This window comes from Pan paniscus, chromosome 10 (assembly GCF_029289425.2).
Source record: "Pan paniscus chromosome 10, NHGRI_mPanPan1-v2.0_pri, whole genome shotgun sequence".
In the NCBI taxonomy this organism is placed as follows: domain Eukaryota; kingdom Metazoa; phylum Chordata; class Mammalia; order Primates; family Hominidae; genus Pan; species Pan paniscus.
The window spans coordinates 51,799,129-51,822,357 of record NC_073259.2 but is presented as its reverse complement, the minus strand read 5'-3'; the positions used below and the strand labels follow the sequence as shown (position 1 = coordinate 51,822,357).

Here is a 23,229-nt window from a genome sequence, read left to right as displayed (position 1 = left end):
GTATTTTTAGTAGGGACAGGGTTTTGCCGTGTTGGCCAGGCTGGTCTCGAACTCCTGGCCTGAAGTGATCTGTCCACCTTGGCCTCTCAAAGTGCTGGGATTACACGCGTCAGCCACCACTCCCGGCCCCATTAGGAGTTTTAAATTCTGTGTTTTGAAGATACTTAAAACGGTTTTCTGTGTGGTTATGCCATCAACTGAGCACCAGTCTGTAGGATTGTGTGCTTTATTACTTTGGGACTGGGGAAAGCAGGTTATTGTATCGATTTAAGATTGTAAGATGAGTAGTGGATCCAGGGGATAAGGATGTTGAAGGTGCTGACCCAGAAAATTATTGAAGTAATACACCATTTGGTGTTGGCTGATAAAGAAAGAGAGTGAGGCTGAGAGGGACAGGAAATTGAAAGAAATGAGTGGTTGAGGGACAGGAAAGGCTTAGGGAAGGCTTTGGTGTGGTAGAAAGATAGGCAATCGGTATTTTAGAGTGTGGAGTTTCCAAGATGGAACAGTTTTGAGTGAAGTTCAGTGTGTGACAATGAGAATAGAGAGCTAGTGTAAGTTACTGGAGTTGAGAGCAATGAAACTATTAGGATAGACTTTAGATTTGTGATTTAGATCAGAAGCTCTCAATCCTTGTTGTACGTTAAAATTTCCTGAGAGCTCTTTAGTAACACTGGGCCCCGTCTTAGATAATTAAATTATTGTCTCTTTGGGTGTGATGTGGACCTCAGTATTGTTTAAAAGTTCAAGTGATTCTTACATGCAGAATTTAAAAAATACAGATGTATTTGAATTGAAGTCATAGTGACAGGAGTTGAGGTAAAAATGACAGGTGATGGAAGTCTTTAATGAATCAGCATATTGCGGAAAAATCTAAACAAAAGCATTTTCATTTAATACTATCTGTGTTTGTGTAAATATGAAACAGAGGCTTCTTATCCCTCATAAAATAATTTTATCAGAAGCAAGCAGGTAGGGAGATATTGTCCTTAAAATCAGACTAGATGTATTCAGCTGTCTCTTAAATGCCTAAAGGTAAACCTTACTTCCTTAAGTTAACTGGCTGCTTGGTTCCTCATGGAGGAGCCTAGATTGTTTTTCTCTTTTTGAGAGCACAGGACCTAACCAGACCTTGTGCAGGTTCATTTCTCTCCTTTTTCTTCAATTCCATTAGATTGGTCTTTCTGTTCCCCCAATCAGCCTCTCCTAGTTTATACAAATCCTTCTTTCTGTATATCCATATCCCTCCTTCCCAAGACTCAGGTCCATTTTTTTTTTTTCTGGTGCACTTGGCCTTATTTTGGTTAGTAATTTAAAGCCTTCTCTTTCCCTCAATACATTGTACCCCTTAGATGGCTCTTGAAAATTATCCCCTGTGCCTTCTGTGTTACACCTGCATCTTAGTTAAATAAAGTGTAGATTCTCAACCTTTTTTTGTGCCATGGATCCCTTTAGCAGTCTGGTGAAGCCTATGGATCCCTTCTCAGAATAACATTTTTAAACCTATAAATAAAATGCACAGAACTAAGTGCACTTACATTTGAGAATGATTATCAAACTATTAAAAACCAAATTTGTGATATAGTAATACATAGTTCTTTAGTAGGTCATTAAATATCAAAAGCTACTGGTGGTGGTTTCATTGCTGTAATTTCAAAGTAGTGATGAGTGTTACAAATGATATTTTGCAATACCTGTAACAGCTAGATGTAACATGGTATAAAATTATCTGTGATCTCTTTTGGTAACAAAGTCACAGATACATCCACTGCTGTTGTTATTATCTAAAGTTAGTTGAAAAAAGTAATTTTGTGTTCACATCTCATTTAATGGACCCACTGAATCTTTGTGTTAAAGTAATTGAACTAGAAATGTAAATAGTTATACTTTCTTACTTTAATAAAAATATAACTTATTAAAAGCTTAAGGTTGAATACAGTGGCTCTTGCCTATAATCTGAGCACTTTGGGAGTCTGAGGTAGGAGGATCACTTGAGCCCAGGAGTTTGAGACCAGCCTGGGCAACAATGTGAGACCCTGTCTCTACAAAAAATTTTAAAAATTAGCCATGCATAGTAGCGCATGCCTGTAGTCCCACCTACATTGGGAAGCTGAGGCAGGAGGATTGCTTGAGCCCAGGAAGTTGAGGCTGCAGTGAGCTGTGTTTTGTGCCACTGCGTTGAAGCCTGGGCAACAGAGGGAGAGATCCTGTCTCAAAAAAAAAAAAAAATTTAAAAATATTTGCTTAGATAATCTAGTTATTTTAAAAACCATATTAGCATATCATATTGATGTATATGAGAAAGTTCATAAGAAGCATTATTTGTAAGAGCTTCAAACTGACAACAAACCAGATGTCCAACAGTAAAGTTGATTGTTTAAATTATACACCAATGAGAATCAATGGGCTACTGCCAAGTGCAACAACATGGATAAACTTCACATATATAATATTAAAAGAAAGAAGTCAGTCACAAGAGTTTATTCTGCGTGTTTCATTTTATGTAACATTCCAAAACAAGTGAAACTAGCTGGGAAAGTGGTTTCTTTTGGGAAGAGGAAGTAGTGACTGGGAGACTGCACAATGAACAATTTTGCTGCGCTGGGAATATTCTCTTTCTTAATCTGGGTGGTACTTAGACCTTGTGAAAATTTATCCATTTGTGATTTGTACACTTTTTTATATGTATGGCATACCTCAAAAGTTTTGAAAAGGCAGATTTTTTTTCAAAATATGAAACGAGTTAAGTTGATAACCCACTATCTTTAGTGCTTGGAATAGAGGAAGGTAACATTCTATTTTGTTTTATGTATTTGAATCCTGTTCTTTATCAAAAAAACAATTTTACTGCATTTCTCTCCCTTTCTTTCTTTCTTTCTTTCTTTCTTTTTTTTTTTTTTTTGAGATGGAGTCTTGCTCTATTGCCCAGGTTGGAGTGCAGTGGCCCGATCTCAGCTCACTGCAACCTCTGCCTCCTAGGTTCAAGCGATTCTTGTGCCTCAGCCTCCCTGAATAGCTGGGATTACAGGCGCCCACCACCACGCTTGGCTATTTTTTGTATTTTTTAGTAGAGGTGGGGTTTCGCCATGTTGACCAGGCTGGTTTCAAACTCCTGACCTCAGGTGATCCGCCTCGGCCTCCCAAAGTGCTGGGATTACAGGCGTGAGCCATCGTGCCGGGCTTCTCCGTTTTTTCTTAGTACACTCTTTGCCCCATTTATGATCAATTCTGATACAAAAGAAATGTATTTGAGGAACTACTAGATGTGATATAAAGTGCAACGTGAAGTGGTGACTGTTGGGAAGGTAAGGTACCTTCTGTAGTAGTATCACCTCGTTAATAAAAGCAGCTGTTTTCTGAGTTTCTAGCCTTGATAAACCTGAAAAGACAATTGAACACTGATATACTTTGGTTTTGATGTTAAATTATACTTAATTTGAGTTTTGGCAAACTTATCCTCAATATACAGCTTAACAAATGTACCAGTCATTATTTTAGCACTTTATGGTATGCTTTTAAATTATTATTATTATTATTTTTTGAGGCGGAGTCTGGCTCTATCGCCCAGGCTGGAGTGCAGTGGCGCGATCTCGGTTCACTGCAAGCTCCGCCTCCCGGGTTCACGCCATTCTTCTGCCTCAGCCTCCCGAGTAGCTGGGACTACAGGCACCCGCCACCACGCCCGGCTAATTTTTTGTATTTTTGGTAGAGACGGGGTTTCACCGTGTTAGCCAGGATGGTCTCGATCTCCTGACCTCGTGATCCGCCTGCCTTGGCCTCCCAAAGTGCTAGGATTACAGGTGTGAGCCATCGCGCCCGGCCGCTTTTAAATTCTTTATGTATAAATAGTAAGTCACTTTTATAAGGGGCTTTCACAGAAATTTTTATTTGGCCTTAAACTTGGGTAGGTAGGTAGCAGACTAAAGTTCAAATAAGTGCACTACAGAGATTTTGTATGTAAATATATATGCTTCTTCTATAGGAAGGAAATCAGTCATCACAGAATATCTACACTTCTAGGTACCTGTAAAGCTCTTGTTTTTAAAGCATGCTTTCTGTCTTTAAACCTATAATTTCTATGAGCTTAGTTATCTGATTTCTTAACCTTTATCAAGTTTTGTGACAGAATGGCATTTATTCATTCATTCATTCATTCGTTCATATGTACATACACACAGGGTCTTGCTATGTCACCCAGCTGAAGTGCAGTGGAGCAGCCACAGCTCACTGCAGCCTCAGACCCCTGGGCTCAAGTGATCCTCTCACCTTGGCCTCCCAGATCGTTGGGATTACAGGCATGAGGCACCATGCCCAGCCCAGAATGGCTTTTAAATACATGTAAACTTCCACTTATGGGGTTCCAGCTTCTTAGCCTGTTGGAGAAAAGATAGGTAATATGGAACATTTTAATGAAGCTGCAACATAAAATGTCGATTTTTTCATTAGCTTATTTGAAAATGGGAGAGAAGTTCCAGTTTCAGAATTTTTAAAAGTTGTAATGTTTGGAAATTAGGATCAGAGCACTAGCAGTTTATATTCTGGGCAATTACAACAGAGCTGGGGCTGAAGCAGTCCTATCTGCTTATCCCTGCTTCATTTTTCTGCTTCTTTAACAAATACATTATTTTGCATTAAAAGATTTTTCTGGTTTTGGCAGCAGCAGGGAGAACAATATTGACTAGTAGTGATGTCAAGAGCAGCAACACGTTATTTTTCTGTCACATTTGTGGTAAATATGAGTTACATAATTAGTTTTTGTAATTAAGTAGTTAAATAACAATATTTATTTCCTTAGATTAATTGAATCTTTTTTATAATTCTTGTCATTGTTTATTTCTCTCTCCTAGAGAGTTTGGCCAATCAAAAATAAATCCTTTAGTAAATCCAGAACATGATTTTGTTAATATCTGAGCCTTTGTAGGGAATAGATGGGATGCATATCAGTTCCACCTGTTCTCAAATGTAAATGTACTCAAACCATAATCCAGAAATTTTTCTTTTGACCAACTTGACAGTCAGGTCTAGTTAATTTAGTAATTCAGTTATATACATAGTCCATATAACATTGTTTAAAATGTATTATGTTGAAATATTTTTTCTTTCCATTCTTATTTCATGAAACACTTTTATTCAAAATCTTCACAGGCATATTTAAATTTCTGTTCTTTTTATGCCCCACATATTATTATTGTTTTATACAGTCATCAGTGTTCATGTAAATTTTCCCATGTAAGTACAACTTCCCAATATTTTATTATGGAATTTTTCAAACATACATCAGTCAAAAGAATTTTTATAGTGACCATCCATATACTCCCCATTTAGACTCAACTATTAACATTTTACTAAACTTGCTTTATCATGTATTTATTCATGCAATTAATCCATCTATGTTTTTGAATACATTTCAAAGTAAATTGTGGACAACAGTATCCTTCTCGTTAACTACTCAAGCATACGTATTATTAGCTAGAGTGCAATTTTTAAATAGTTTTTTTAATGGGAAAATTACATACATGAAATGTAAAAAAAGTGTTTCTTTGCTGAGTTTGATTTAGTAATGTTCCCTTCTGTAGAGTTGCCCTAAGAGGTGTTTTACTTTCTTTGCTGACAGAATTGCAAGGACTTAACTTTCTTTTTGTTGTCACTGTTTTCAGAAGAAATGTGATCAATTCTTGGCTACATTCTCGAATAAGATGTCTTAGCTCTCTGGGTCGATACCAGTTTTCATGTTTTTGACACACTGTCACCAAAAGACGTTGGAATGACTCAGAAACACCAATATTTCATTCAAGAATTAGTGAGTGAAATAAATCAACAAGTGCTAAAATAGGAATGTATGTCATAGACTATAGGGATCAGAGTTAGGAAATTACAAGCTTATAGAAAGCAAAAGCCTACCAGCCTGTGTAATAGAATATTTTAGTTAGATATGGTTTGTATGGTACTTTTCTGTAAAAAGCATGTGATGCCAGAAGTAAAATAAAATTGAGATAGCAGGGTATAATATATATATTATGGATGTGGTGCTTACTGTGTGCCAGGTGCTGTTCTAGGTGCTGGGAATAGAGCAGTAAATAAGACCAATAAAGGTTTTGTAGGCTTACATTTGCATTGTAAGTTGATTGTGATAGGACATAATGGCATTGATTATTTACATATACCATCGTATTTACTTCTTTGGTAGGTTAGTGTGTTTTCGTTGTTATTTGATGTTTTATAAGGGGAAATATCAAGCATATAATAACACACATTAATGTGATCAACTCCCAAAGGAGAAATCGACTATCAGCTTCATTGCCAATCTTGTTTTGTCTATGCTTCTACCACTTTCTTCCCTCCTAGATTATTTTGAAGTAAAACCATGATACCACACTTAAAATGTCAATAAGTATTTCAATATGTGTTGCTAGAAGATAAAAATGTTTGGGGGGGATGGGCTTAATACTTTTACTTTTATATTAATACTTTCATTTTAAATTAAATGATTTTATGTTAAAATGAGTAAATTTTAATGACATGTTGGAAAAGAAATATTTTTAAAGAAACATGGTAATTCATACAATTTTTACCTAGTTACTTATGAGATTTAACAACAGTGTGGATTTTTTTTTTTTTTTTTTTTTTTGAGACAGAGTCTTGCTCTGTTGCCCAGGCTGGAGTGCAGTGGCATAATCTCGGCTCACTGCAACCTCTGCCTCCCAGGCTCAAGCAGTTTTTGTGCCTCAGCCTCCCATATAGCTGGGATTATAGATGTGTGCCACTAAACCTGGCTAATTTTGTGTATTTTTAGTAGAGATGGGGTTTCACCATGTTAGCCAGGCTGGTCTCGAATTCCTGGCCTCAAACTGATCTGCCCCCCTCAGCCTCCCAAAGTGCTGGGATTACAGGTGTGAGCTACCGTGCCCAGCCAGTGTGAAAAATTTGATACAGATTTTTATATTGAATCAAATAACCATCAACTTGGTGCTTTTACTTACTAAAATGAAAACATTTCCTGTAACAGATAGTTATATTGGAATGTATGGCAAATTAAGAAGTAGCTGATTATTTTCTAACAAAACCATTTCACCAGTTGGAAAACTAGGTATTTTATTCTGACCAGATTCTCATTAACGTAAGCAAACCGAAGAATTCTTATTACACACACTTAGAGGGTCTTGTAGTAGTAATCTTAGGGGTGAGACCTCATCCCTAAGATGGTGACAGATTTGAAAGTTTAAATTTCATTGAAGTATAACTTTCCAAAAGTATTTAAGTTTATGTGCAAGTTTTTTTTTTAATACCCTGCCAGAGTAGGTAAATTATCAATAGATAGACCTTTCATTTTAAATGAGCTACATATACTTTTTATTTTTGTTCTGACTGATCATTCCATTAATACTAACACCATTAATACTAACTTTGGAGTAGCAAATCCAATAAATTCTATGCATATTTTTTGGAAATTCTAGTAACATCCACAGAAAATTCTGATCTTTTTAATAAGGATACTTATATAATCATTAATATGTAGATATATATTAATATCTATATTAGTATGTAGATATTTTTAATAAATAGAAGCAGTGAAAATTGATATCATTGATTGAGTAAATTGAGATTTTATATTTAAATTCAAGATTTGAAATATCTGCATTTGAAATAATAGAAATGTTTCAACTCCATTGAGTTTATTTTTTGATTAATTGAAAATGACCCTGTTAACCTTTTAAGATAGTCTTTATAAGTCATAATTTTTTTTTCTGGTTTGTATATTATGGTGCCATTGTTTTTCAAGGTATTTTCCTCTTTTTTCTTTCCATTTTTTATTTTTGTTTACTTATTTTTAACATTAAATTTTATTGTGTATATTTGAGATTCACAACATGATGTTATGGGATACATATAGATGCAGGTACACATGGATGCATATTCATAGTACAGTGGTTACTGTAGTGAAGGAGACAAACATATTCATCATCCCACATAGTTACCTTTTTGTGTGATAAGAACACCTAAAATTTGTATATTTCACAAAAATTTCTAATGCAATACAATTTTATTAATTTTGGTCCTCATATTGTACATTAGATCTCTAGACTTATTCATCTTACTTACCTATTTTGTATTCCTTGACTTACCATTCCCCATTTCTTCCCCTACCCGTGGTAACCAGTTTCATCCTCTATCTCTGTGTATTTGAGCTCTTTTTTGTTTTTTTTAAATTCCACATATAAATGATTATCATGCAATATTTTTTTGTGTGTGTATCTAGCTTATTTCACTTAGCATAATGTCCTTCGGGTATATCCATGTGTTGTAAATAGCAGTATCTCCCTCTTTTTATAAGGATGAATAATATTCCACTGATATATTTATATACCAGATTTTCTTGATCCATTTGTTCATCCATGGGAACTTAAGTTGTTTCTAAATTTGGCAATTGTGAATAATGCTGCAGTGAACATGGAAGTGTGAATATCTTGAACAGGTGGTGATTTCATCGCCTTGGGGTATACAGTATACCCAGAAGAGGGATTACTAGGTCATGTGGTAGTTTTATTTTTACTTTCTCTAGGAATTTCCATACCGTTTTCCATAATGGCTGTACCAGTCTACATTCCCACCAACAATGTATTAGGGTTCTCTTTCCCTCATACCCTCACCAACATTTGTTATCTCTTGTCTTTCTGACCATAGCCATCCTTAAGGGTGTGAGGGGGTATCTCATAGTGGTTTTAATTTGCATTTTCCCTGTGGTTAGTGATATCAAGCACCTTTTCATATAACTGTTGACCTTTTTTTAAAAAAATTATTATTACTTGGAGATGGCATCTCACTCTGTTTTCCCAGGCTGGAGTGCAGTCACCAGTCAGCTCACTGCAGCCTTGAACTCCTAGGCTCAAGGGATCTTCTCACCTTAGCCTCCCAAGTATCTGCGATTACAGGTGTGAGCAGCTGCGCCCAGCTGGCCTTTTTGTTTGTTTGTTTCTTTTCAACTAGCATCCTGGTGTAGTCAACATAGAGGTGGCGTGAACCAGGGCCAGAATGCCAACCAGCTATTGGCTACTGTTCTCCCAGAAGTGTAATGCTTGCCTAGGTACAAGGCAACCTAGGAAGCTGCCTACAGCTGGGGAGCTGGCCATTTTTATGTCTTCTTTGGAGAAATGCCTGTTTATGGTCTTTGTCCATTTTTAAATTGACTTTTTGCCAATATCTTTCTAAAATGGAGGTTCCAAACATTTCAGTAGTACCTTAAGTCTGTGTACCTATGTTAGCATACAGAAAGGAAAATTACATGTTTACAGCTTAATGTAAGATTTGCATAAGAATTTCAGTGTTATTATTTGTATTCATGTCTGGCAATGCAGGTAATAAAAATACTGTTTGAATTTCAACAATATAATCTTTTTGAAAGGGGTGGGCGCAGTGGCTCATGCCTGTAATCCCAGCACTTTGGGAGGCGTAGGCAGGTGGATTACCTGAGGTCAGGAATTCGAGACCAGCCTGACCAATACGGTGAAATCCTGTCTCTACTAAAAATACAAAAGTTAGCTGGGCATGGTGGCATGCACCTGTAATCCCAACTACTCAGGAGGCTGAGGCAGGAGAATCACTTGAACCTAGGAGGTGTAGGTTGCAGTGAGCTGAGATTGCACCACTGCACTGTAGCCTGTGCCGCAGAGTGAGACTCCATCTCAAAGAATTTGAAAGGGAAATTCTGAATTCTTTGCCACTCATCATAGATTTTATTGGGAACAGAAATCCTTGAATGATATACCTGGATAAGACACGAACGCTTTAAAAATACAGTCCTCTTTGCTACAGGCTCCTGCAGTCATCTTTGTTTCCTTAAATCTTTTCATATAGCTAGGGAGTTTTCTTTATCTACAGAGCAGAGATAGTATAATGTACATATATTTGAACACTTTCTCGAAATACCAACTTGGTCTTTATAGCCAGGTATAAGAGCTGCCATTGAATTTTTTTTTTCTTTTGCTGATTAAACAGCTTTTATTTTTATTTTATTTATTTTTTTGAGATAGAGTCTTGCTCTGTTGCCCCAGCTGGAGTGCAGTGGTGCGAGCTCAGCTCACTGCAACCTCTACCTCCTGGGTTCAAGCGATTCTCCTACCTCAGCCTTCTGAGTAGCTGGCACTACAGGCATGCACACCTCACCTGGCTAATTTTTTTTTTTTTTTTTTTTTTAGTAGAAACGGGGTTTCTCCGTGTTGGCCAGGCTGGTCTCAATCTCCTAACCTCAAGTGGTCCACCTGCCTTGACCTCCCAAAGTGCTAGGATTACAGGCATGAGCCACCATGCCCGGCCTTAAACAACTTAAAGAATGATTGTTTTCATTTACCTCAGTTGGTAAAGCAATTTTTCTAAATAAGTAACTAAGTGTGATTTGAATTTTACTTCTGCCAAAGTTTTACCAAATACATTTTACAATCCCCAAATAACTTTCTAATAACTGGGGCAGTTGAACAAAGGAACAGAGTGCTTTGTAAAATAGTAAGCTCTCTATTCATAGAAGTGTTTAGGCATGCATAGTCACCCCACAATCCCTCCAAATAATCGTATACAAACAAACAAGGATATTGTGTAATGGATTGTTATGGTTTATTGGAATTTGGAGAAGTCAGTTATTCTGATTTTATGAGTGACAAATTTTCAATAAGAAATGATGTAAATTGTAATTTTACTAATTTTGGCTTAATGTCAGTTTCTTTTTTTTTTGGCAGCTTAGTATTTACTTAAATTGAAATCTCTGTGAAAGGTAGTTTGTAGAAGAATGAGTCAATATATTCATTTGTGTATCATATTTTATGTAAATGTAGAATATATCTTATAATTTAATATCTAACATACTAAAGGAGGTAACCACCTTACATCCCCATGGGAAAAATTAGTTAGATCTTTTAAGCTCTCAAATAAATACAAACTACTGATTTTATTTTTTCCTGACCCATTGACAAATTTCCTAGCTATTGAGAGATTTGAGTAGTGTATAGTCATTTAATAACAATTGAATTGTTGTAGTCATTAGGGCTAAGAAGTAATTTAAGGAAACAGTTTGAGATACTTAGTATTTTTTTCCGTAGATTTGCACAGTAGTAATGAATATAGCAAACATTTTTTGAGCACTTAGTGTGTGCCTGAACACGGTACTAAACACTTTGCATTCCATTTCTCATTTAGTCCTCAGAATGCCATGAGGTAGGTGTTAGTATTAATTTCATTTTACAGGCTCAGGGATGATAGATAAACAACTCTGAAGGTTGGGCTTTATATTTTGTAAGTTTTGTTTTGTTTTTTTTTTTTAATTTTTTTAGTATTTATTGATCATTCTTGGGTGTTTCTCGGAGAGGGGGATTTGGCAGGGACATAGGACAATAGTGGAGAGAAGGTCAGCAGATAAACACGTGAACAAAGGTCTCTGGTTTTCCTAGGCAGAGGACCCTGCGGGCCTTCCGCAGTGTTTGTGTCCCTGGGTACTTGAGATTAGGGAGTGGTGATGACTCTTAAGGAGCATGCTGCCTTCAGGCATCTGTTTAACAAAGCACATCTTGCACCGCCCTTAATCCATTTAACCCTGAGTTGACACAGCACATGTTTCAGACAGCACGGGGTTGGGGGTAAGGTTATAGATTAACAGCATCCCAAGGCAGAAGAATTTTTCTTAGTACAGAACAAAATGGAGTCTCCTATGTCTACTTTTTACACAGACACAGTCACAATCTGATCTCTCTTTCTTTTCCCCACATTTCCCCCTTTTCTATTCGACAAAACCGCCATCGTCATCATGGCCCGTTCTCAATGAGCTGTTGGGTACACCTCCCAGACGGGGTGGTGGCCCGGCAGAGGGGCTCCTCACTTCCCAGACGTGGTGGCCGGGCAGAGGGGGCCCCCACCCCCCCAGACGGGGCAGCCGGGCAGAGGCGCCCCCCACCTCCCAGACGGGGAGGCTGCCGGGCGGGGGCGCCCCTCACCTCCCAGACAGGGTGGTCGCCGGGCAGAGGCGCTCCTCACCTCCCAGATGGGGTGGTGGCCGGGCAGAGGCGCTCCCCACATCCCAGATGATGGGCGGCCGGGCAGAGACGCTCCTCACTTCCTAGACGGGCTGACCGCCAGGAAGAGGCGCTCCTCACTTCCCAGACTGGGCGGCCGGGCAGAGGGGCTCCTCACATCCCAGACGATGGGCGGCCGGGCAGAGACGCTCCTCACTTCCTAGATGGGATGGCAGCCAGGAAGAGGCGCTCCTCACTTCCCAGAGTAGTGGGTGGCTGGGCAGAGGGGCTCCTCACATCCCAGAAGATGGGCGGCCAGGCAGAGACGCTCCTCACTTCCTAGACGGGGTGGTGGCCGGGCAGAGGCTGCAATCTCAGCCCTTTGGTAGGCCAAGGCAGGCGGCTGGGAGGTGGAGGTTGTAGCGAGCGGACATCACGCCACTGCACTCCAGCCTGGGCAACATTGAGCATTGAGTGAGCGAGACTCTGTCTGCAATCCCGGCACCTTGGGAGGCTGAGGCGGGCAGATCACTCGAGGTCAGGAGCTGGAGACCAGCCCGGCCAACACGGCGAAACTCCGTCTCCACGAAAAAATACAAAAACCAGTCAGGCGTGGCGGCGCGCGCCTGCAATCCCAGGCACTCGGCAGGCTGAGGCAGCAGAATCAGGCAGGGAAGTTGCAGTGAGCCGAGATCGCGGCAGTACAGTCCAGCCTCGGCAACAGAGGGCGACCCTGGAAAGCGGGAGACGGAGACGAGGGAGAGGGGGAGACGAGGGAGAGGGGGAGACGGTGGCAAGCGGGAGAGGGGGAGAGGGAGAGGGTTTTATTTTTTTCCAGATTAGTTAATTCATATTGATCTTATGTTATATCAGGCTTTACAGTTTGTTTAAACATATATCTCATTTGATATTGATTGATGTGTCATGAATGCCCAAGACCGGATTATGTACAGATATATGTTCTGTAGCTCTCTACTTCTTTCTGTGGATAATCGTTTTTGTTATTTTATAGCAGCTACTAACCTAAGACATATGTTCTCCCTGCGTCCAATTCCCCAAGTCTCACAAAAAACCTACTCATTTTTTAAAACATTAACAATGTATTCCAGTACTTTGAAAATTAGTTCAAATTTTATATCAGCTTTTATTTTGCTTCTAGACCTGTAAAGCCAATCTCCTCCCTCCATTACTGCTGGAAAAATAGCAGAATGTTTCCTTTTGATCATTCTGGCTCAATATCATCATTAGCTGTTGCTCGTGGGTAAATAGCTTCTATTTCTTCTAAATAGTATAGTAGAACAAATATGAGAGCTGTCTTACATAACTTTATTTCTAAAATTGTTAGGCAATTAGGGATAGAGCTACTGTAACATTCTGTCTTGTTTATTTTTTACTAAAATGATAATATTGTATTTTTTCTTTTACTTATGATTGGTTTTCGCATTGCTGCATGTCATTTTGAACACCTGGCTTTCTTCGTTGAACAACTTGATTTCCTTTAATCCATGTGAAGACCTTAGTATTAGTTATATTTATGTTATTTCATTAATGCTTTTGTTTATACATTTAGCTCATTCGATTAAGGGTAAGAACTCCTGTGCTTTTTAAAAACCTTTCCAAAACCAAATAGAGAAATTAGTCATTTGTATATATTTCTTTTTGTCTGTTTTAGGATGGCTACAATAGACTAGTTAATATTGTGCCAAAGAAACCACCACTGCTAGACAGACCTGGTGAAGGAAGCTACAATAGATATTACAGTCATGTTGATTACCGAGACTATGACGAGGGCCGCAGTTTTTCTCATGATCGAAGAAGTGGTCCACCTCACAGAGGAGTATGTAAATTTCCCCCATGTACTAATTGCTATTTCTTATAAGTTTAAAATTAATGTAATTTAAAAATTTATGTGACGGCCGTGAAAGCAGTTGAATAAACACTTTCTGCTTGATGCTCTCATGTGAATTGCCTGCTGGAGCTGTCAGATGGGACCTAATAGTCAAGAATCTTGGGGTACTGGACAAAGTAGGTAAGCACTCTGGGTGGCACTATCTAAATGAAATTAATTCCAACCAGCCTGCTTTTTTTATTCCCCTAAATTGGCAGGAATTTGCAAAACCATTTAAAGGTAATCTGTTGTCTTAGTACTTAATAAGTGATGAGCAGGTGGTTACCATTTCTTACTAGATAACCCACTTAATTTTTTTTTTTTTTTGAGACAGAGTCTTACTCTGTCCCCCACGTTGGGGTGCAGTGGCGTGATCTCGGCTCACTGCAACCTGTGCCTCCTGGGTTCAAGTGATTCTCCTGCCTCACCCTCCCAAATAGCTGGGATTACAGGCACGTGCCATCATGCCTGGCTAATTTTTGTGTTTTCAGTAGAGACAGGGTTTCACCATGTTGGCCAGGCTGGTCTTGAACTCCTGACATCAAGTGGGAGGTCACTTGATGATCAAGTGGGAGGCCCACCTCGGCCTCCCAAAGTGTTAGGATTATAGGCGTGAGCCACCACTCCCAGCCTAAAGTCTATTTATTAACTGAGATTAGAAAGCACTCAAAACATCGTCATAGGAAGCAGTTTAAAAATGTTAGCTGGCTGGGCATAGTGGCTCACACCTGTAATCCCAGCACTTTGGGAGGCTTAGGTAGGTGGATCACCTGAAGTCAGGAGGTCAAGACCAGTCTGGCCAACATGGTGAAACCCTGTCTCTACTAAAAATGCAAAAATCAGCCAGGTGTGGTGGTGGGTGCCTGTAATCCCAGCTACTTGGGAGGCTGAGGCAGGAGAATTGCTTAAACCTGGGAGGTGGAGGTTGCAGTGAGCCGAGATCACGCCACTGCACTCCAGCATGGGTAACAGAGCGAGACTTTGTCTCAAAAAAAAAAAAAGTTAGCTGCTATTATTACTATTACAACTCGCTTCTCTTGAGCATTCTTAATAATCTAGAAGTATGTATTTAATGTTGCAGTAATCTGTAGTTGAACTTAATACTATTCTGTGATGGAATTCCTCTGTCCTACCTTGCATGTTTTCAGTATTCCTCAGCTAGGTTGTTTTCCCACCTTTTCTCTTTTTCCCCCTTTCCTACTGTATAATATGACAATTAACAGTACATATTCAAACCCTGTTTATAAAATAATTTGACCTCACATTGGCTGTTGGAATTAGTTTTCATACTTTACGCTTGGAGAAATGGAGGTAAGGTGATTTACTCAGGATCGGTATGTATGGGAGTCTGGTTTCTCTTACTACTGCATCATAGTGACCCCTAACAATTCCAAAGTTGTAATGAGACTATTCAGTGTTTTCTCGTGTTTGTTTCTAAAGTTTGGGGTTTTGTAGCTTTCTTAGTTTTCACAGAATTGATTTTTATTTTATTCAGCTTTTGAATGTCATGCTGCTTTTTGTGGTCCTCATATTTATTACATTTTTATTTTATTTCAGTAGCTTTTGGGGTTCAAGTAGCTTTTGGTTACATGGATGAGTTGAATAGTGGTGAAAGTTTGAGATTTTAGTGCACCGTCTCAGTTGTTACCACTTTTATGAAAATCCTATGTGAGTTTTCTATTCATTGGACCAGTTTGTATTTGAAACCTCATGAAAATGATTTTTTTTCCTAAAAACTTGTAGCATAATAAAGCTTCAATGGCAGTTTTTTCTAATATTGTTACCAATTGTGTTTGTCTTTATACTTTTGTGTGTATAACATTTTTTCTTTAAATTCTCTTCAAACAAACAACAAGCATACTTGTGATCCTTAAGAGTCTCATGACACTAATTCTTATATAGAGTTCAGTTATGTAATGCAGATTACTTGATTTAATATTTTATTAGCACTGTTAAGTTTTGAATTGTGTTTATATTTAATATTGAGGTGGAAAATGATTATATTTTATTTATATAAGAATAGAGTGTGATGCTAAAGTGGAAGATGAGGATATTTATTTTAGACGAATCCGTTTTCCTGATACGTAATTTGCATATTGTATTATTCTATGTATAATTTTATTTATTTATTTTTTGAGACAGAGTCTCATTCTGTTGCCCAGGCTGGAGTGCAGTGGCACGAACTTGGCTCAGTACAACCTCCGGCTCTTGGGTTCAAGTAATTCTCCTGCCTCAGCCTCCTGAGTAACTGGGACTATAGGTGCACGCCACCGTGCCTGGCTAATTTTTGTAGAGATGGGGTTTCACCATGTTGGCCAGGCTGGTCTCGAAATCCTGAACTCAAGTGATACACCTTCCTTGGCATCCTAAAGTGCTGGAATTACAGGCGTGAGCCACTGCGCCTGGCCAATTCTGTGTGTAATTTTAAAGTAATTTGGTGTGGATTGCTATATGGTTCTTTTTTATGTACCTTTGCAAATATGTCTTAGAGAACAAAATGTGCTTTGTTTGATTAATTTTAAATTTATTTAAACTTAAATAAATTTAAATCTTATTCTGATATAGATTATCAATAAGTGACAGTTTCTTATATTGTTTCCAGTTTGGTTTTTAATTGAAAATAAGGTGAGAAAATAAAACTTGAGCAGGAAAAATGGGAAAGTAGCAAGTTTTTTATTGGGCTTGAAACTGAAAATTGGTGAGAGAACTTGACAGAAGGAAAAACGTGAGGTTGAGAAATGTGTGCTTTATTAAATTTAGACTTTGTCCTCAAATAGCCCTTTACTGTTGTGATATTGATATATGTATCTTTGGCAATTAGCTTGTTTGAGTCTACCAAAGAAATAATTTAAGCATTTTAATAGAGATAAATGGTACCACAGGTTCTCAGTCAGTCTACTCTTTCAGTTGTTGAAATGGATGACTTGCTGAATGTTTTTCCCTTTTTATGCCTTTGAAGTTTAGGGAAATTCAGTCTAGTTTCTGGTAGTATTGTTAGATATGTCCCACTTGTTCAAAATAATGTAAACAAATAGCTAAGTAGCTTTTTTATGTTACAGGATGAATCTGGTTATAGATGGACAAGAGACGATCATTCTGCAAGCAGGCAACCTGAATACAGGTAAAAGGATAAAAATAATAGCATAAGTACTTTGATACTTGACTCACCGTGATGTCTGCTTTGGAAATATAGACTCAAGGCACATAGATGAAATATTTTACTGGGATTTTAAATTTTGAAAGCAGCAAGCATTATGTTCTTTTTGTGACTATCTAGTATAATAGCACTGATAACTAGTGTTCCACATCTCTTGGCATTTTGTAACTCATAAAAAAATATTTAAAAATATTTGGGCCTGGTGCGGTGGCTCACACTGTTAATCTCCGTGCTTTGGGAGGCCAAGGCGGGCAAATCACTTGAGGTTAGGAGTTTGAGACCAGCCTGGCCAACATGGTGGAACCCTGCCTTTACTAAAAATACAAAAAAAAAGAAAAAAAAATTAGCTGGGCATGGTGGCGGGTGCCTGTAATCCCAGCAACTAGGGAGGTTGAGGCAGGAGGATTGCTTGAACCTGGGAGGTGGAGGTTGCAGTGAGCTGAGATCATGCAGCTGCACTCCAGCCTGGGCAACAGAGTGAGACTCCGTCTAAAAAAAAAAAAAAAAGAACTATTGTGATTTAGTTTTGCAGTCTAATTATTAAATTATTAATGTGTGGTATGGATTGTGAGGTTTGCTTAATTAGTATTTGATTTGATAGGTTTGCTTAATTAGAAAGTAAGGCTTTTTTTCAGAAGTATTCTGGGTTCTTACAAAGTCTATTATAAGGCATCTCAGTTTCTTTAATTAGTAAAGTTCTTTTGGGAAACACATTTTGCAAGGGCCTCAATCATTGTTGGCTTTGATTACTTACAGAGGGCATCTAATAGAATAGTTATGGGAAAGAAACGATGGACACATTTAAATCGATTGATAGTTTTTGTTTTTAAATGACATCACAGTGGTGGTATCGAAAGTTGTAAAAGGAGCCTTGTAGAGATTTCTTATGAACTATCAGGGAAAATAACCCCAGTCTCATAGAGAGTAGCAAGGCATCAACTGTCACAACTCCAAAGATGCCAAAAGTAGACAAGATTCAGTGGATCAGAGCAAGACAGATTTTTATTCACAGCACAGCAATCAGCAGGAGGATCAGCATTGTAGTGTAGGTTCCCTGTCCCCAAATCCCACAGGGCGATGTGATAGGCACAGATGGTGACTATGCACACGGTGGGATACACTGTGGCTGTGGAACCCAGGGTCAAGAGCTTGGTACCTTTTGTAGAAAGCAGAAAGCAAGCTAGTCCTCCTTTCCCTGGGAGTGACCTGCCATAGTAGTCACATTGTGGTCACCTTAACCTATTTAATTGTCCCTGTAACCAGCTACAGAAACTGTTCAGTGTCAGTGGATAGTTAGGTCTTGGAATTTGGCATACATGGCAATTATGTGCAGGGACATTCAGAACCCATGGCAGACTGTTTCTTCCAAAAGAAGCAATAGAATAGATGCCGAAAAAAATGCTTTGATAAAATTAATCACTAAGTAGTTATAAAAATAGCCAGCTGGGAATGGAAAGAGAATTTCCTTGACCGGGTAATTGGGCATTTGCTGTACTGAATGGTAAAATTAGAAACATTTGCTTTAAAATCAGAACAAAACAATGACACCTAGTCACTGCTTCCACTCAACATGGTAACAACGCCTACAGTAAAGCGAAAAATAAATAAGTTGTAGGAATTAGAATGAAAAACGCAACTACTTAAAGATAATATAATTACGCAGAAAATCTAGGAAAGTCTATAGACTGTAAGAACTATTAGGAAATTAGCAAGGTCCAATGTAATAAGATCAACTATCAGCATAAATTAGAAAATTTGTTTTCAAAATACTATAGCATGAAAACTGTAATGAGTGATAGGAATAAACTCACCAAAAGTGTATGAGGCCTATACAAGGAAATTACAAATCATTTCTAAAGGAAATAAAAGTGAATCAGAAGTAAAAGGAGAATCATGACATCCTTAGCGAGGAAGACTCAGTATCATATAAGTATCAGTTCTCCTCAAATTAAGGTGGTAATTCAATTTGGTTCCAGTCAAAGATCAAAATTTTTTTTATTTTTTATTTTGCACGGAAGTTGACAAGTTGATTTTAAGACTAATATGAAAGAGTAAAGGGCTAAATGGCAAAAATGCCTTGAAAAAGATGTGAAGACTCAAGATACCATATGTGCATAATTATAAAGCTGTAGTGATGTAAACAGTGTTGTACTGTTGATGTCAAATAGACCAGTGAAACAGAATCTGCAAATCTAGATATATCTGGAGTTTGGGGTACAGTAGCAGTGGCATTACAAATCCAATGGAGAAAGAATGAACTTTTCAATAAATAGTGTGCTGGGACAAACATTTCAAAAACATGACATTGGAAGCTGATATATCCAAATAATATCTGACATAATTAAGACCTATGTGAAAGGCAGAATTGTAAAACACTTTTAAAAATTAAATCAGCTAGTGGCTTATCTTTCTCCTCCAAAGAAATACCTCCCAAGAAATTTATTTTAGCTTAATTGTTTTTATTTATTTATATTATTTTTTATTTGTATAAATTTGACGGATACGAGTGCAGTTTTGTTACATGAATATATTGTGTAGTGGTGAAGTCTGGGTTTTTAGTGTATCCACCACTTGAATAATGTATATTGTACCCATTAAGTAATTTCTCATCCCTCACTTGCCTCCCACCCTTCCAAATCTCTGTCTCTCATTCCACTATGTCCATATGTACACATTATTTAGCTTCCACTTATTAGTGAGAAGTGAGAACATTCAGTCTCTGACTTTATGTTTCTGAGTTGTTTCACTTAATGGCCTGCAGTTCCATGCATGTTGTTGCAGAAGACATGATTTCATTCTTTTTTTATGGCTGAATAGTATATGCCATTCTATATATGTACTACATTTTCTTTATCCAGTCATCCATTGACGGACATTTAGGTTGATTCTATATCTTTCCCATTGTGATTTTTCAGTTTGTAAAGTAACAGTTTTTATGTTAATTTTAATTTTCTCTTCCTGTCTTTTTTTTATAACATTTTGTGTATGTATATAACATTTTACATAAATGAAATAAAAACATATATATAAATCTCTAATCCCCACAGCCATGATAACATCTTGGTATAAGTTCTTCTATATTTTTCTCTATATTCATAAACATTTAGGGTTTTTGATCGTTTAATTGAGTCTTTTTTTGTTGTTTGTTTTGAGACAAAGTTCTGTCACCCAGGCTTGAATGCAATGGTGTGATCATGGCTCCCTGTAGCCTTGATCTGTCAGGCTTAAGCATTCCTCCTGCCTCAGCCTGCTGAGTAGCTGGGACCACAGGTGTGTGCCACCACACCCATCTATTTTATTTTATTTTATTTTTTAACTATTTTGTAGAGATGAGGTCTCACTTTATTGCCTAGGATGGTCTTGAACTCCTGGGCTCAAGTGATCCTCCTGCCTTGGTCTCCCAAAGTGCTGGGATTATAGGCATGAGCCATTGTTCCCGGCCAAATTGAATCTTTTTAATGGTCAAGTAATAGTCCATGGTAAGGATATGTCAAATAATTTAGCTGGTCACTCTGTTTACAGTACAAAACAGTGCTGCAGTAAATTCTAGTACATAATATTTTCATGAAATAGTACTTTAGTTTTTACGAGATAGGTTACTAGAAGCAGAATTTCTGGGTCAGTGGGTATATATATGTATTTTAAATATTAATAGATGTCAGTTTGCCTGCTAAAAATGGTTTAACATGTGTGTTTCATTTTTTTAATAAAAATCTTAACATTTTAATTTAGATAATTATTTTTCTTTCTTATTTACTAATATAAGTAGTTTGAAATTTCCTTTAAGTAGTGCCATGACAGTATCCCATGATTCTGATATATAGTAATTTACACAGATTCTGACATACTGTGTTCTAATTATTCTGTGATCACAATGTTGCCTGTACTGTAATTTTACTTTCAAAATCCATTGATTATTAATGGTCCATTAGTTGATCAGCTTCCATAACTGTACCATGGGCATTAAAACAAGGTATATTCTCTGTTTTCAGAGTATGGAGTTCATTCTGTATGGTATATTCATTCATTTATTAAATATTTCTTGTGGTATCTGATATGTCAATTGCTCTTCTAGTCTCTGGGAATATAAAGCCTCTATCTTCATGTAGCCTACATTTTAATATGAATTATACATATTTAACAAATAACAAAACATAATTTTTACAAAGAAAAAGCAGGGAATAGAGAGTATTTGTACTGTCCACACCTGCTTGTGTCTTCACTTGACGTCTGAGTTATCTTCAATAATGTCTCAGGTTTTATGCTATCACAGTAGCTATAGCTTTTACTGCCTGGCATCTATCTGGCTTCTGTAAGCTGTTCTCTATATCAGGTGGGCTCATTGATGATTTCCTACTTGAAAGACTTTGTGAACAGAAAATAGCTGTTGTTGTAGAAAAAGATTTAATGCATTGTGAACCATGCAAAGAGAATTGTTACATCTATTGGTAATGTTCTGAGCAGTTAGGAAAGCCATGTCAGTATTTTTGTTTTTGTCAGTGGGGTGTACAAAGTGATTCTTTGTGCTGTAGGAAGAAAATATTAAAAGATTTGAAAAATTGACCAGGTGTGATGGCTCACGCCTGTAATCCCAACATTTTGGGAGGCTGAGACAGGCAGATCACGTGAGGTCAGGAGTTTGAGACCAGCCTGGCCATTATGACAAAACCTTGTCTCCACAAAAAATACAAAAATTAGTCAGGCATGGTAGCAAACACCTGTAGTCCCAGCTACTTGGGAGGCTGAAGCAGGAGAATCACTTGAACTCAGGAGATGGAGGCTGCAGTGAGCTGAGATCACCCATTGCACTCCATTCAGCCTGGGTGACAGAGCAAGACTCCGTCTCAAAAAAAAAAAAAAAGAAAAAAAAAGAAAAAAGAAAAATTGCAAGAATAACTGAAAGAACTCCTGTACCCCTTCACTAGAGATTTCATTAATGTCTCCAGAAATGTCCCCAGTAATGTGCTTTATAGCAAAAAACTTTAATCTGGGCTCATAAATCACATTTTCATAAGCTTCTTCAATCTGGAACAGCTCCTTAGTCTTCCCTTGATTTTTATGGTTTAGTGTTTTTGGCAAGATGAATACAGGGCAAGTTTTTTTTTTTTCTTTCTCAGTTTAGGTTTGTCCAGTGTTTCTTCATGATTAGAGATTAGGTCTAGGTTATAGGTTTTTGCCAGGACAGTTCCTGAAGTGATGCTGAATTCTTTTTTTTTTGAGATGAGGTCTCACTCTGTCACCCAGGCTGAGGTCTCACTCTGTCACCCAGGCTGGAGTGCAATGGTGTGGTCTCGGCTCACTGCAACCTCTGCCTCCCAGATTCAAGTGATTCCCCTGCCTCAGCCTCCAAGTAGCTGGGACTACAGGCGTGTGCCACCACCCCTGGCTAATTTTTGTATTTTTAGTAGAGACGAGGTTTCATTATGTTGGCCAGGCTGCTCTTGAACTCCTAACCTCGTGATCTGCCCACCTTGGCCTCCCAAAGTGCTTGGATTTACAGGCATGAGCCACCGCGCCCAGCCGCCGAATTCTTTTTCTTCCTATAGGCTGCACATGTTGTTTGTGTCGTTATTGGTATAGTTGACTTTTATCACTTGTTTAAGATGGAGTCTGCAAAGTTTCTTTACTGTTAAGTTGTCCTTCCCCCTGAAATTGCTTTGTGTGGAGATACTTTGAAACTATGTGATTGAATCATTCCTGTTCCACTTTCAGCTGCTAGTTTTAGCATCCACTGATGGTTTTGCCTGAGTTAATTATCAATATTATGGACATAGTATTTATGTCCCCCCAAATTCATGTTGAAACCTTAGTCCCCCATTGTGATAGTATTAGGAGGTTAGGCCTTTTAGGAGGTGAGATTTGGTCATAAAGGTGGATTCCTCATGAATGGGATTGGTGCCTTATTAAGAAGAGACATAAGAGCTTGCTCTCCACCATGTGAGGATACAATGAGAAGACAACCATCGTCAGACCAAGAAGAAAGTCCTCACTGGACACCAGATCTGCTGGTACCTTGATCTTGGATTTCCCAGCTCCAGAACTATGAGAAATATAAATAGTTTGTTGTTTAAGCCTATGATAATTTGTTACGGCAGTCCAACCCTACTAAGACAAATATAATGGGTTTTAATGGGTGGTTAGCCCATTCTTTCTATATTTATTATGCTGGCATTCTATTGTAAGGAAGAACA

At 37.9% G+C, this 23,229-nt stretch overlaps 1 protein-coding gene across 19 annotated transcripts in view; it reads left to right on the top strand.

The window, feature by feature from the left end:
- PPHLN1 (periphilin 1) overlaps positions 1-23,229 on the top strand; it is a 120,741-nt gene that overhangs the window by 12,011 nt on the left and 85,501 nt on the right. For 9 of the 19 annotated variants that reach the window (XM_014347191.3, XM_014347190.3, XM_014347189.3 and 6 more), the window contains one exon: positions 16,941-17,002. The exons of 2 other annotated variants lie outside the window; for them this stretch is intronic. In XM_014347191.3, the coding sequence (XP_014202677.1) occupies positions 16,941-17,002 (62 nt within the window). Of the gene's footprint in view, positions 1-13,665; positions 13,831-16,940; positions 17,003-23,229 lie in introns of all 19 variants that reach the window. 8 more of the 19 variants (XM_014347185.4, XM_014347187.3, XM_014347186.3 and 5 more) reach the window with 1 other exon arrangement.